Here is a 15,014-nt window from a genome sequence, read left to right on the forward strand (position 1 = left end):
ACTAAAAAGTAGATAAATATTTCCAAAGGAACGCAGCTAATACAAATCGTATGTCAGCTATTACATGAAGCCTCAAGAGGCTTGACTCTTTTTTCGAATTTTCTTTTGATAATCATTCTGTGAGGCGCGTACTATTACACGATGCCTCTTGAGTCAAAGACTCAAATTTGACATTTCTCTTTTAATTTAAGTATTGTTGTTGTTGTATTCCACCAAGAAGCAAAAAGAAATGAAAGGAAATGTTGAAAAAAGAAAGAGTTGAAAAAGAAACGTCAAAAAAGAGTCTCAGAATTTTGGCCCACGACTCTCCGGTCGGATAATTTTTTGTTTTATCTTCTTTCTCTTTTGCACTCATTAGTTTTGAAAAGAGGCGCGCCTCTTGAGGCTTCATGTAATAGCTGACTATCTACTCGGGAAGAAGAGCATGAGTAGATGATAGTACTAGATTAACCAAAACATCTACTAGTAGTAAACTACCACCTCCAATGGAACAGGGCTAATGTTCTATGTTTCAAAAAAATGTTTCGAGAAAATCCACTTCAAAGTTTGGAGTATCTGATTTTCAACCTTTATTTATGTATTTTAGCATGAAAATAGAAAACTAACTACCGTAGCTGGATAATCTATCGATTCAAATGCTAAAATTTCTGTTTTGATGTTGGAAATCTGTTTAATTAACGTTTTTCTGTTTTGACATAGAACATTTATTTGATTTCCTTGCATTTCGAGTTGATTTTTTTATTCTATGTTCGGCATACAACATTAGGTGTGTTTTTTTGTTTATCTATATAAGGGGTATTCACGATCCGATGCAACTGGTCTTGTATCATTGCAAAAGTGCAAAAGTGTAAAATCTTACAACACTACAACAATAAAATATACGGATTAAAATTTTACAACAGTCTTGCACTTTTGCTATACCCTAGACCTATTCGGAATTTCGCTCATCTGTCAGTACCAAAAGAACAAAAGAAAATAGAAAAAAATATCTCCTAAACTAGGTGAAGATCAAAACAAACCAAATTTTTCAAGGACGCGCGCAATTTTAAAGAACTGTTGTTTGTAAAAAAAAACTCATACAAATCGATTTCAAGTGTTTTTTTGGTAGTAACGTTCTACTATAACTTAATTTAGTGTCTAAAAATCGAAAAAATTACGGAATTTAAAATATATTTCTATGCTGTATTTTTTGCTTTTTTGTTTTGTTGGTTTGTTTTTGCTGGTTTGTTTTGATTTTCGCCGAGTTTAAAACGTCAAAATAGTAACTGTAAATATAAAGAGAAGACAAGGACAAATGTTCGAACTTCCCTATTGCAAAATAAAAATACAATAGAGTAAAATTATTTTTGACAGATGGAAGTTCTCCGTCGCGTTGCCCATGATAAACAGTTTGTCTTTTTTATTTTGTTTATTATGGTTGTCCTCTTGTCGGTACTCATTTCCCGTAATTTAGTTTCTTTTGATGTAAAATAATTTGTGAAAATTAATTAACCCGAACAAAACAAAGAATTAAATTATAAAAAATGGAAAAAAAGAAGAAGCAACAGTGGAGGAACAACCATGTTAAAAAAAAAACATCATGGATTTCATTCATGCTTCAATATTTACTATAGATAAGAAAAGGGGCGTTCACGACCTATTGTAAAAAAATAAAATTTTACATTTTTACTAGGCCTGTTGCACCAGATCGTGAATACCCCTATAGATTTTGTGCAAAAAAACGACAGCGAGATTTTTTATATCAAAACAATTTACGTGTTAAAAACAACAAAAACTTTATCTGTATAGATTTTTGAAAAATCCAGAAATAATAGGTGTGTTTGTTTGTTTATCTATATAGATTTTGTGCAAAAAAACGACATCGAGATTTTTGAAATCAAAACAATTTACGTGTTAAAAGGTGTGTTTTTTTGTTTATCTATATAGATTTTGTGCAAAAAAACGACATCGAGATATTTGAAATCAAAACAATTTACGTGTTAAAAACAACAAAAACTTTATCTGTATAGATTTTTGAAAAATCCAGATAATTATCCAGATTTTACTTTCTCTCGATAAAAACAGTAGTGCCAAGGTAGTTTAATTGTTGTGTTCATACAGAAATATCTGAAAATATTAACAAAAAAAAAAAGTGGAGAAAACGAGGTTTGAAAAAAACTCTCATAGAAAAAAATAATAAAAAATTTGTTTGACATGGTTGCATTGAAATGTTAATATCTCGAGATATACGCAATGCACTTTTCAGATAAAAGTCTTAAATGGATCCTGATAAGATTGTTGAACAGATATGTATATAAAATTACCAAAGTTTTTTCGAAAAATTAGAAATAAAAATAAAAAAGTTTTCACATTTGATTTTAAAAAAATCGAAAAAAAATTCATTATGGCTACCATAAACAAAAAATACCAAGACTGGAAACTTTCGTACGTCTTTCCCCCCAAAACCCTGTTGTGTACCGTGTTGTCTGTGAATATATGTGAAAGCCACCACGTTGGTAAATGACGTTAACACGCACACATTTATAGATTCACGACATTCACCACACATTTGACACGAACACAACGATAAGTTCACGACATTCACCACACCTCGCAGCTTGTAGGCAAACGTCAGTTGACCGCCGAGTTTCCAGTCTTGGTATTTTTTGTTTATGATGGCTACCTTCAAACGCTTATAACACAAGAACGACGCAACTAATGTTAATGGTCATGGTCTTAAAATGTAGCTAAGAATATACAGATCATTTTTGGTTTTTTGTGAAAAAAAATTTTTTTGAATCCAACATGGATGCAATGGCCACATGAAAAGTTTTGGTTTTTTGTGAATTTTTTTTTGAATCCGTCATGGATGTAATGGCCATTTTACTACGGAGTTTAAAAAAAAAACATGAGCACGGCACATTTTTGACAGACAGCTGCCAAAGTGTATGTACAGTGGTGCCAAACTTGGACATATTTCAAAAATCCCGATGTCGGTTTTTTTGCACAAAATCTATATAGATAAACAAAAAAACGCACCTAATATGTGTTTATATCTTCATCAGGTTTAAAATATACCAAAAAGTATAATAATACCTGTGTAATTTGTATTTAAAAAGTGCAAGCGAAGCGCCTGAAAACAACAAAAAATATAGAAATTATTAAATTATTCTTTAATTTGTTTTGCTTTTTCACAAATAATAGTAGGTAAGCATTTTTTTTTTATTTTCAACAATTTTGAAAGAAAATTAAACCAAAATAGTTTCTATAGGGGTATTCACGATCTGGTGCAACAGGCCTAGTAAAAATGTAAAATTTTATTTTTTTACAATAGATCGTGAACGCCCCTCTTCTTATCTATAGTAAATATTGAAGCATGAATGATGTTTTTTTTCCCCCACCGTTGCTTTTTCTTTTTTTTCCATTTTTTATAATTTAATTCTTTGTTTAGTTCGGGTTAATTAATTTTCACTAATTATTTTACATCAAAAGAAACTAAATTACGGGACATGAGTAGCGACAACCACTATAAACAGAATAAAAAAGACAAACTGTTTATCATGGGCGACGCGACGCGTAGCGACGGTGATCTGCCATCTGTCAAAAATATTTTACTCCATTGTATTTTTATTTTGCAATAGGGTTAGGGTATAGCAAAAGTGCAAGACCATTGTAAAATTTCAATCTATATATTTTGTTGTTGTAGTGTTGTAAGATTTTACACTTTTGCACTTTTACAATGATACTAGACCAGTTGCATCGGATCGTGAATACCCCTTATATTTTTTGTAGTATTTGTTGTTGTTTCCTTTTTGGAGACAAATTAAATAGGAATTATTATTCTTTTTGATATATTTTAAACGTGATTTAGATATAAACACATATTAGGTGTGTTTTTTTGTTTATCTATATAGATTTTGTGCAAAAAAACGACATCGGGATTTTTGTAATCCGTCCAATTGTTTGGCATCACTGTACATACACTTTGGTAGCTGTCTGTCAAAAATGTGCCGTGCTCATGTTTTTTTTTAACTCCGTTGTAGTATGACCATTACATCCATGATGGATTCAAACATTTTTTTCACAAAAAACCAAAACCAATCGTATGGCCATTGCATCCATGTTGGATTCCAAAAAAATTTTTTTTTCAACAAAAACCAAAAATCATTTGTATATTCTTAGCTCCATTTTAAGACCATGACCATCAATATTAGTTGCGTCATTCTTGTGTTATAAGCGTTTGAAGGTAGCCATATTGATTTTTTTTTCTTTTTTTTTAAATCAAACGTGGAAACTTTTTAATTTTTATTTCTATTTTTTCGAAAAAAAATTTGGTAATTTTATGTATATATTTGTTCCACAATCTTATCAGGATCCATTTAAGACTTTTATCTGAAAAATGCATTGCGTATATCTCGAAATATTACCATTTCAATGCAACCATGTCAAACAAATGTTTGAATAATTTTTTCTATGAGAGCTTTCTTCAAACCTCATTTTCTCCGATTTTTTTTTTGTTAATATTTTCAGATATTTCTGTGTGAACACAACAATTTAACTAGGTACTTGGCACTACTGTTTTTATCGAGAGAAAGTAAAATCTTAAATCTGGATAATTATCTGGATTTTTCAAAAATCTATACAGATAAAGTTTTTGTTGTTTTTAACACGTAAATTGTTTTGATTTCAAAAATCTCGATGTCGTTTTTTTGCACAAAATCTATATAGATAAACAAAACAACACACCTAATGTATAGAAATATTTTTATACCGAAAATATGGAGTTTGAATGAAGTCAAATTTTTGGTTGTTTGTTGTTGTTTATACTAATTAAATTATTAAACTTATATGAATTTAATAGAATTATTTTTTTAATACATAGATTTTTATAAATAAAGGTAATTTTGAAATCTACTTCGGTTTAACTCAATCTACTTCCATTTTCTCTTCAAATCTACTTCGACTTTTTTTTTTGGAAGTGGTAACGCTGCTTGGCACCACAGTTCACATAAAAAGGTAATATATTCCGAACTGACATTGGTCGCCAGATTGTCAAAACATGACACTTTGGCGACCAATGTCAGCTACCGAATTCTTAATTGTTTAAAATACCGGCGAAAAACGCACAGAAACCGATAAACCACGCACACTACTAATTTTTAAACAATTATTAACCATTTTCCGCGATGAAACACGAAGAAAATTTGTTATTTTTCAATTTATAATATTTTTAAATGACATTTTAAAAATTAAAACAAAAACAAATTTCCTGTTTACTGCGATTGAAATATAAAAATTAAAGGCCGATCTGACAGATTGGTGCCCATTTTTGACAAACAAATTTTGACAACGTTCGGAATATATTACCTTATTATGTGTACTGTGGCTTGGCACTACTGTTTTTATCGAGAGAAAGTAAAATCTTAAAGGCTTGGCCACACCGGAGGGTATGCGGTAGAGGTACGGGTAGCGGTAACGATATTTGTATGAAAAAAATTCCACATCTGAACGTTGATATGTCAGTTTGGAATTTTTTTCATACAAGTACCGTTACCTCTACCCGTACCGCTACCGCATACCCTCCGGTGTGGCCAAGCCTTAAATCTGGATAATTATCTGGATTTTTCAAAAATCTATACAGATAAAGTTTTTGTTGTTTTTAACACGTAAATTGTTTTGATTTCAAAAATCTCGATGTCGTTTTTTTGCACAAAATCTACCTATATAGATAAACAAAATAACACACCTATTATAATTTTACAATCATAAAATTGATACTCGTTCATATAAAATTAATTCGTAACATAAATGTTTTTCGAGGTCTTTTTTATTTTTTTCTTATGGAAATTACATTGAGCGGCAAATCGGAAAATAATCTATATTACTTTCGGGTTTTCGTCGCTATCCACCAGGTGCCGTGATGCCAAGTGTCAATATAGATAAACAAAAAAACACACCTAATACACGGCACTTTTCCTCAGAATTGAAATGTCAAAAGATTTTTTTCCGTTTTTTTTTTTATTTTTTCTTCGACACTGACGTTTGGCTTAAAAGCCCAATTCGGACTTACTGGTTGAACAGAATGAAAATTCGCTTGTAGCAAAGAAAAACGTCGTGGTACAAGATGTCAAATAAATTCGCTCAAAATGTAGAAAAGATGAACAGAATTATGTGGCGTACAAAAATGTCAATTGCCTTGAAAAAAAAATAATTTTAACTGAGTAACCACATTAGAAACGTCAAAAGTCATTCCGCTTGTAGCTTGAAGTAAAAGTCGACTCGATTTGTACCACAGCGAATTTCCTTGCCACAGCCACAGCTACGTATTCTGGCACCAATATACTAATTTCATACTTTTTAACTTTGACAGCGACACAAGACACAAGCCACAGACACACATTCTGGTCTACCAGTTACTGGAATTTTCCCGTTGTGAACTTCCTTGCAAAAACTTGCACATGTGGTCTTCCGATTAAGTAAAAGCTTCATGAAAGAACGGCTTCATCAAAGAACGCACTTCTGCTGTCACTTTCTATATTTTCTAAACTGCTGTCACTAACTAGACAGACTAGATTCGTAAAAAAAAACTGCACACGTTTCCACCAGTAGTCAAATTTTGATTTCTACTCGTTATTAAGTATTTTATTTTAAAGTAGAATAAATGTCGTCAAAGAAATCAAAAAAGAAGGATCGATTTGAGGATGACGAAGAATTCAATGTTCCAGCACCTGTCGTAAACAAATCTACAAAGAAAGGCAAAAAAGGTCGACGAGGTGGTGACGACTCCAGTGGTGATGAATCGGTACCCAGTAGCAAAGCAACAGAAATTAACGATGATGAAAAAGAAGTTGGCAAGTCAAAAAAATCACAAAAGAAATCATCTGTCAGCAAAAAGGGTCGAAAGCAGGCGTATGATTCAGATGATCAGCCCGAAGTCGACGTACCACAGCCAGTTAAGAAATCCTCTAAAAAAGGAAAGAAATCGAGAGATGATTTCAGTGAAGATGATGACAGCAAGCCTGCTGTAGTGCAATCAAGCGACGAAGAAGACCGAGTTGTTGTTGCAAAACCAGCAGCCAAGAAGTCTGCAAAAAAAGGAAAGAAGAAAAAGAAAGATGATTTTAGCGATGATGAAGAATCTTTAGGTAAAGATGCAAGTAATCTTCCAAGCGATGAAGATGACCAAGAATATGCCATTCCTTCTAAACCTGTCCCCAAAAAGTCTTCGAAAAAGAACAAAAATAAACCAGAAATTCTTGAAAATGATTCTCTCGATGATGAAGAACTTATGGAAGAGATTATAGAAACCCTTGACGATGAAGAGCCAAATCAAATGATAGAAGAAAAAACAAACGAAACTTCTGAAAATTTGAATGAAGTATCTGAAATAGAACACCCGCCTCAGGAACAAGACGATGAGATAATACCAGGAGATGAAATTATTGAACAGGAACTGAAAGATCTTAACATCGATGAAAACAAAGGGAAAAAACTCACTCATAAAGAAAAAAAGAAACAGAAGAAACAACAAGAGTATGAACGACAAATGGAATTGATGACTCGTAAAGGTGGCCAAGGACACTCTGATCTTGACAGTAATTTTACAATGTCACAAGTACAAAAAACGGCAGGTCAAATGGCTCAGTTAGAGTTTGCAGTTGATATTAAAATTGAAAACTTCACAATTTCAGCTAAGGGTAAGTTTGTTATAGAAAAATTTACTTAATTACTTACTAAGGACGACCATGCGTCTCAAGGCGGCTACAATCAGCTGTGGATTTGGGCCTCAACCAATAAGCTTCGCCAGCCAGCTCTATCCTTAGCTCGCTGCTTCCAATTTAGCACGCCAAGTTGATTGAGGTCCGCTTCCACTTGGTTGCGCCACCTCAGACGAGGTAATTCTCTACTATGCCGTCAGGGTTGGAGTCGATGTCCATGCGCTCAACGTGACCTAGCCATCACAGGCGCTACACTTTTATTCTCTTGGCTAGGTTAGTTTTCTTGTACAACCCGTGAAGTTCGTTGTTATATCTTCTTCTCCAATCACTATCAATGCAAACGGGACCAAAAATCGCACAAAGAACTTTTTTCTCGGAACTATCCAGAATGTTTTAATCCGCCTTCGTGAAAGTCCATGCTTCTGCACCATATATCAGGACTTTGATGATAAGGGTCTTATAAAGGGTCAGTTAAGTTGCTCGAAAGAGTGCTTTGCTGGTCAATTGCCTTCTCAAACCAAAGTAGCAGCGGTTGGCAAGAGTAATTCTCCGTTTGATTTCAGCGCTAATGTTGTTTTCTATGTTTATAGCGGAGCCTAGGTAAACTAAGTCCTTAACTCGGACCAGAACAACCATATATGACTAAATGCAGGAGTCTTATGCTGTTTTCCTTCACTTCAAAGAGTCTCCTCTTTTAGTATTTATTTTTGCACTTTTAAAGGTTTTGTGTTCCTTCTCGCCACAAAAGGATACAAAAATTTTGCTCCGGAATAATTTTGACAAAATGATCATTTTTCTATCTAATGAGAATGATCTGTAACGGTTAAAGGTAAAATAGGGAAGTTGAGGCCTATGTAATAAATTATATTATGATGAATCTCATGATAGTCAAAGTCAGTCATATGGGTTGTATTATGCTTCGAGGCTGCGTTTTTTTTTGTATAAAAAGTGCTAATTTCTGGATGAAAAAAGTATTTTGACAAATTTTCTTTTTCAATGTTGGTAAGGTAAGGTAATGCATTGTACGTTTTTTAAGCACGTATCAAACTAATAAACGTTTGTGGCGGATTTTAACATTGAAATTAGCGCATCTTCTGTTGCAAGTCAGAACTGAATTTATCGCGGGAAACTATATATTACTAAACAAGAAAACATAAACAAAAAACATAGGTAGAAGCAGCAAAGTTTATTTGTTTTTAATCACTTTTTTTTACTACAAACATTTTTTTTTAAATCTAACTTATTTTTGAAAAAACACATTTTTTAAAGATTTAACCTGGTCCAGGTTTTCCTAAATATCATAAAATTTATGAGTTTTCTGGCAAACTTGTAAATGACTTTTTTGTTCATTATTGTTTTTTATCATGGATAAGAAAAAATGAATACCCTTTAAAAATTAATATCAAGACATTACTGTCATAAGTATTAATGGAGAAATCAACATTAACATGAGTAAAGGCATGTCTTAAATCATCGCTAAAGGGCATCAACTTTGCGGATAAAAAGTTACTGTAAAACAATTTTTTTCTTAGAATATATCAAAGAATCATCCCCCAAAGTGTCCCTATTTCATTCTGGGACACCCTGTATAGAAACATTTTTGGTTCAACATTCCATTCCATGAGGTTTTTTATAACAACATGAATTCCTACAATCACAAAATCCGTTAGTAATGACAATTTGTGAGAAATTTTTCCATTACGAACGGATTATTTGAAACCGCATACTCACATTTTAGTTATCATTATCACTCCACTCATAAAATTTGCTGTGGGCTCTAAACTATCAGGATTCCTAGCAAATTTTTGATACAAACGGATTCCGTAATCAGGCCGATTAAATAGGAGTAAAATTTATTTTTCCCGACAGGGTTTTTGAACACTTTTATTTTGAGATTTTTCTTATATGGAAAATATTCACAAAAAACATAGGAAGAAGCATAACTTTACACATACCTTTTAAAGAAAATTGCAATCCAATGGTGTTTTTTATTTGCCAAAAGAAAAAATGATGATCAATCGAATCGAGATTCACAAATTTGAATCTCGATTTTTATCAAGATTCACATATACATGAACATTCTACACTCTTTTCACATTTGTTGTTGTTTTTTTTTTTTAAGTTTTTTTTTTATATGATAAGATTTTGTACACGATTACAAAAAAGATTTCATCTTTCATTTGCCAGGAAAAAAATGTGGGAATTTTAAACAAAAGTCTCCAAAACAAATGGAAAACGACATAAGCAAATTTATCTATCTAAGAGTGTTAAGTAACGCACTGCAATTATTTAACATGACTAATATGTCTCGATTTTCATTTCAGGAAACGATTTATTCGTAAATGCCAATCTTCTTATCGCAAATGGCAGGCGCTATGGTCTAGTTGGTCCTAATGGGCATGGAAAAACAACACTTCTTCGTCACATAGCTACACGTGCCTTTGCAATACCTCCAAATATCGATGTGCTCCTTTGTGAGCAAGAAGTTGTTGCTGATGATAAAACTGCTATTAACACTATTCTCGAAGCTGATGTTCAACGAAAAAAGCTATTAGCCAAGTGCAAGGAACTTGAGGAAAAAATCGAGGCTGGTGACATGTCCGTTCAAGAAGATCTAAATGATGTTTATGCTGAATTGAAAGCGACTGGGGCATACTCTGCTGAAGCCAGAGCTCGACGAATTCTGGCTGGTTTGGGATTCAGTGAAGAAATGCAAAACCGTGCCACGAAAAACTTCTCTGGTGGGTGGCGTATGCGAGTGTCATTGGCGCGTGCCTTATATTTAGAACCAACACTTCTTATGCTAGATGAACCTACAAATCATTTGGATCTAAATGCTGTGATTTGGTTAGACAATTATTTACAGGGGTGGAAAAAAACCCTTCTGATCGTTTCTCACGACCAGAGTTTTTTGGACAATGTATGCAATGAAATTATTCACTTAGACCAGAAGAAATTACACTACTACAAAGGAAACTATTCCATGTTTAAAAAAATGTACGTTCAAAAACGTCGTGAAATGATTAAGGAGTATGAGAAACAGGAAAAACGCATTAAAGAGCTCAAAGCACATGGACAATCGAAAAAATCTGCTGAAAAGAAACAAAAGGAAACATTGACACGCAAGCAAGAAAAAAATAAGAGCAAGAATTCTAAAAACGCAGATGAAGACGAGGGGCCGCAGGAATTGTTAGCTAGACCTAAGGAATATATTGTAAAATTCCGTTTTCCAGAGCCATCACAGCTACAACCTCCTATTCTTGGGTTACACAATGTTACTTTCAGTTATCCCGGACAAAAGCCATTGTTCATTAAAGCTGATTTCGGTATTGATTTAACGAGCCGTGTAGCGATTGTAGGCCCCAATGGTGTTGGAAAGTCCACATTCTTAAAGTTATTGCTTGGTGAACTGGAACCACAAGAAGGCGAACAACGAAAAAATCATCGTCTTCGCGTTGGACGTTTTGATCAACATTCTGGGGAACATTTAACAGCTGAAGAAACGGCCGCTGAATACTTACAGCGACTTTTTAATCTGCCTCATGAGAAAGCAAGAAAAGCGCTTGGGTCATTTGGTTTAGTAAGTCATGCACACATAATCAAAATGAAAGATCTATCGGGTGGTCAAAAGGCTCGCGTAGCTTTAGCTGAATTATGTCTCAGTGGACCAGATGTTCTTATCCTTGATGAACCGACAAATAACTTAGATATAGAATCCATAGATGCATTAGCAGAGGCAATTAACGAATACGAAGGAGGCGTAATAATAGTTTCCCACGATGAACGTTTAATTCGAGAGACAGGTTGCACATTGTACGTTATAGAAGAACAATCAATAAATGAAATAGATGGAGAATTCGATGACTACCGTAAAGAGGTGCTGGATAGTTTGGGAGAAATTGTAAATAATCCTAGTGTGGTAGCCAATGCAGCGGTACTTCAATGATTTTGTTGCATATATTTGCTTTTAGTCAAACGCGTGGTTACTTTCATAACTGGCTCAAGCGATCGAACTGTTTAATTGAAAATTGTTATTATTCTGGTAATAAATAAATATAAATTGATTAATGCTAAAAATCATTCATATAAAATAAATATGTTTTTATAATCAATTTAAACAGTCAAGTAAGTATGTAAGTTTGTATTATTGTCATGAAAAGCTGTATCTTTGTATCGGACTCGGTGGTAAATTGTAGGTGCTTTTCATTAGAAGAGTTAAAATCAGGGGCGTATATTCCACGGTAACTCCCATTACCAATTTCGGAAAAGTTAAATTTTGTTAATAAAAGTTGGCAATTTTTTTTAAGCTAAAAAATTCAGTTAAAAATTTAAGTTTGAAAAATTCTGTTCACCATTCTGCTGTTGACGTCCAATTCTCTTCTATAAGTGTACAGTGGTAGTACACAACTTCGCTTTACTGCATTCCGCTTGACTGAAAAAATCGGTTAACTGCAACAAGAAATTTAATACGGAGCTTTTTCCAATACTTTTCATGCAAACGACTTCGAATAATAATTGAACTTCGCTTAACTGAAAACATCTTTTAACTGAAAAACACAATCTCGACTTAAATGAATATTTTCTTCTATTCAGCTCCGCATAACTGGAAATACACATTGTGGTTTGTAGTGTAGTGGTTTGGTTTGGTGAAATCGTAGAATTCAGTTAAATATTTAAGTGAGTTATAAATTTGATTACACTGGTTTACAGCCAAAATGGACACTCAATCCCACTATTTTTTTCTTACGTACTTTAACCTCAGGAAATCGGAAATCACTTTTAAAAAAAATTAAGATGGATACGTTTTCGAGATATAATTTTTCAAAGTTTCTTGTCGTTTTTTTCCAGTATACTTAGTATTCCGGCTATAAATAATATTGAGTAATAAATAACAACTAATCTGAACAGAAAAACCTGAAAGCTGATTAAATAAGCAACAAACACTGGAATAACTTTTTTGGGTCACTCCAAAAGTTTAAGTGCACTGTATCAAAACACTTTAAAAAATCGACTTTTTTAAGGAAATTTTTGCCAAAAAAAAGTTTCTTACTGACATTAAAATCTAAATCTTGCGAATCATCATAGTTTTTTTTTATGCGTAGTGCACTTTCTCGAAAAGATAACAAGATAATTTTCTTCAAAATCTATGGATAAGTTATAAAGATATGATAATTTTTGTAACGATCAATACTTTCTACTTTTTTTGTTACTTTTTGTGTTTTCGCCTATAACTTGAAAAGGATAATTGTAGATAATTAAATTTCCTATCGATAACTTTCAAAATCGATTTTTTTAAGTGTTTTGATACAGTGCACTTACACTTTTGGAGTGACCCAAAAAAGTCATTCCAGTGTTTGTTGCTTATTTAATCAGCTTTCAGGTGCCGGTTATCCTGTTCAGATTATTTGTTTATTACTCAAGATATAGCCCGAACACTAAATATGCTGAACAAAAAACGAAAAGAAAATTTGAAAATCATATCTTGAAAACCTATCCATAAATATTTTTTTAGATAAGATTTTCGAGTTTTCTGGGCTCAAATCTATACGAAAAGTATAACGGCACTTGGTGTCCAAAAAATTTTTATTTTTTTGTAAACTAGTGTTATTGCGGTTGTGTTTTGCCTTGTAAATTATTGAACTTAGTGAAAGCAAAATAGGTGTCACACGAAAAGAAAAAAGTCATACCTAAGAATAAAAATCATAAAAATGATAATCATTTGTAGTGATGGGTAGGACACAAATTTAAAATGAGTTTGTATGAGGTACTCATTTTTCGAAATGAGGTGGTACTTTGTCCCACCTCAAATGTCCCATGGGACAAACCAATTTTAGTGGACAATTTCAATTATAAAAAAAAAAAAAAATAACAATAACAATAACAAACCTACTTCAATTTACAACTCTTTCTTATTCTTCTTTTTCTTTTTTTCTTTCTTTTCTTTCTTATCTTTTTGTTTCTTTCTTTTATTTCTTTTCTTTCCTTTCTTTCTTTTCATTCTTCTCTTTTTCATATTTTTATTATTGGTTTCATTTTAGTACATTGTCGTATGTCCTCCTCGTTTTCTTTCTTAAAAAAAAAACAAACGTCACGTCCTCCTCCTCATTACTTCTAATTTTCTCCCCTCAAAATACGTACCTACCTACTTCAAATGTCCCATAACACAAAACCTCATACATTTATTTATTTTTCATTTTAAAACATTGGTACTCTTTACTCTTCATGCATTTCTTCATACACATACATTATGTACACACATTTCGTGGCGCGGTACATTCATGATTTTCCTTTTCCTCATACACTCAATTTCATTCCTCATCTGCTCATCATCATGAGAAGAGACAGAGAGAAATACGAATAAGTTTTTTTCTGGAGACGAAAGAGTAAAGAGATATTTTTTTTGTTTTTGTGGTGAGGTGTGAGGTAATACATTTTTTTGCTTCGAGGTGATGGGACATTTCAGAGTGGTGTATGGGACATTTGTATTGCCTCATGTATGAGGTACCCATCACTCATAGTATAAAAAGACAAGGTATGATCATTAGAGCCGCCACCTTACAAAATGGGGTAATAAGGTTTTGACGTTTGGCAAAGTCAAAAGCAACAACAATTTCCAAGACAAATTTGTTTACAACAACAATTTCAATGGGCTGGGCTGTCAAAACCTTAAGTAGCCATAAGTTTGACAGATCTCGATACTGAGTTTTTTCGAATGATCATACCTTCTCTTTTTATACCATGCCCATCACTAATCATTTGTAATAATCACCTTGCACCTTGTGGACTATTGAAATTCACCTAAGCAGATTAAACCCCGTACTATAAAAACCCCAAACCACACACGTCCTTTGAATATAAAATCTACAGTACTATCATGAAGTGAAATTTTATAGTTTGTTCGCTAGCTGAGTGGTCGCGAGGGCGCTTAGATCGAATTCAATAATGGGAGTAAGGAGATGAAATATACATTTCTGTTTGAAATTTGACATAGTTTTTTAGTTCGTCCGCTAGCTTACTATTTTGGCGCTGTTTTTTTTTCATGATAGTACTATAGATTTTATATACAAAGCACACGTCACAACAAAAAAGTATTGATTGAGAAAACTATAGTAAAATGGTAACACTATTCATAATGGCTGTGTTTGTGAACATTTATATAAAAGCCTTAACAGTTAGGTATACAAGATACAGTGTATTGTGTATATACAAAACACTTTTATGGCAGTGTTAGTCCACACTTCACTTATATGTACTACACTTCACTTATGTGTAACTGCAACTGCCCTCTTCAGTGTTGTCAGTTCAGTTGTCATTGTC

The 15,014-nt window shown here is 32.9% G+C and overlaps 1 protein-coding gene across 1 annotated transcript; it reads left to right on the forward strand.

The window, feature by feature from the left end:
* The first annotated feature begins 6,508 nt into the window (after positions 1-6,508).
* LOC129920152 (ATP-binding cassette sub-family F member 1) lies at positions 6,509-11,792 on the forward strand. The gene is made up of 2 exons (XM_056001375.1): positions 6,509-7,676; positions 10,022-11,792. The coding sequence occupies exons 1-2, from the start codon at positions 6,641-6,643 to the stop codon at positions 11,641-11,643; spliced, it is 2,658 nt and encodes an 885-aa protein (XP_055857350.1). The 5' UTR covers positions 6,509-6,640; the 3' UTR covers positions 11,644-11,792.
* Positions 11,793-15,014: the final 3,222 nt, after the last annotated feature.

This window comes from Episyrphus balteatus, chromosome 4, assembly GCF_945859705.1.
Source record: "Episyrphus balteatus chromosome 4, idEpiBalt1.1, whole genome shotgun sequence".
Taxonomy (NCBI): domain Eukaryota; kingdom Metazoa; phylum Arthropoda; class Insecta; order Diptera; family Syrphidae; genus Episyrphus; species Episyrphus balteatus.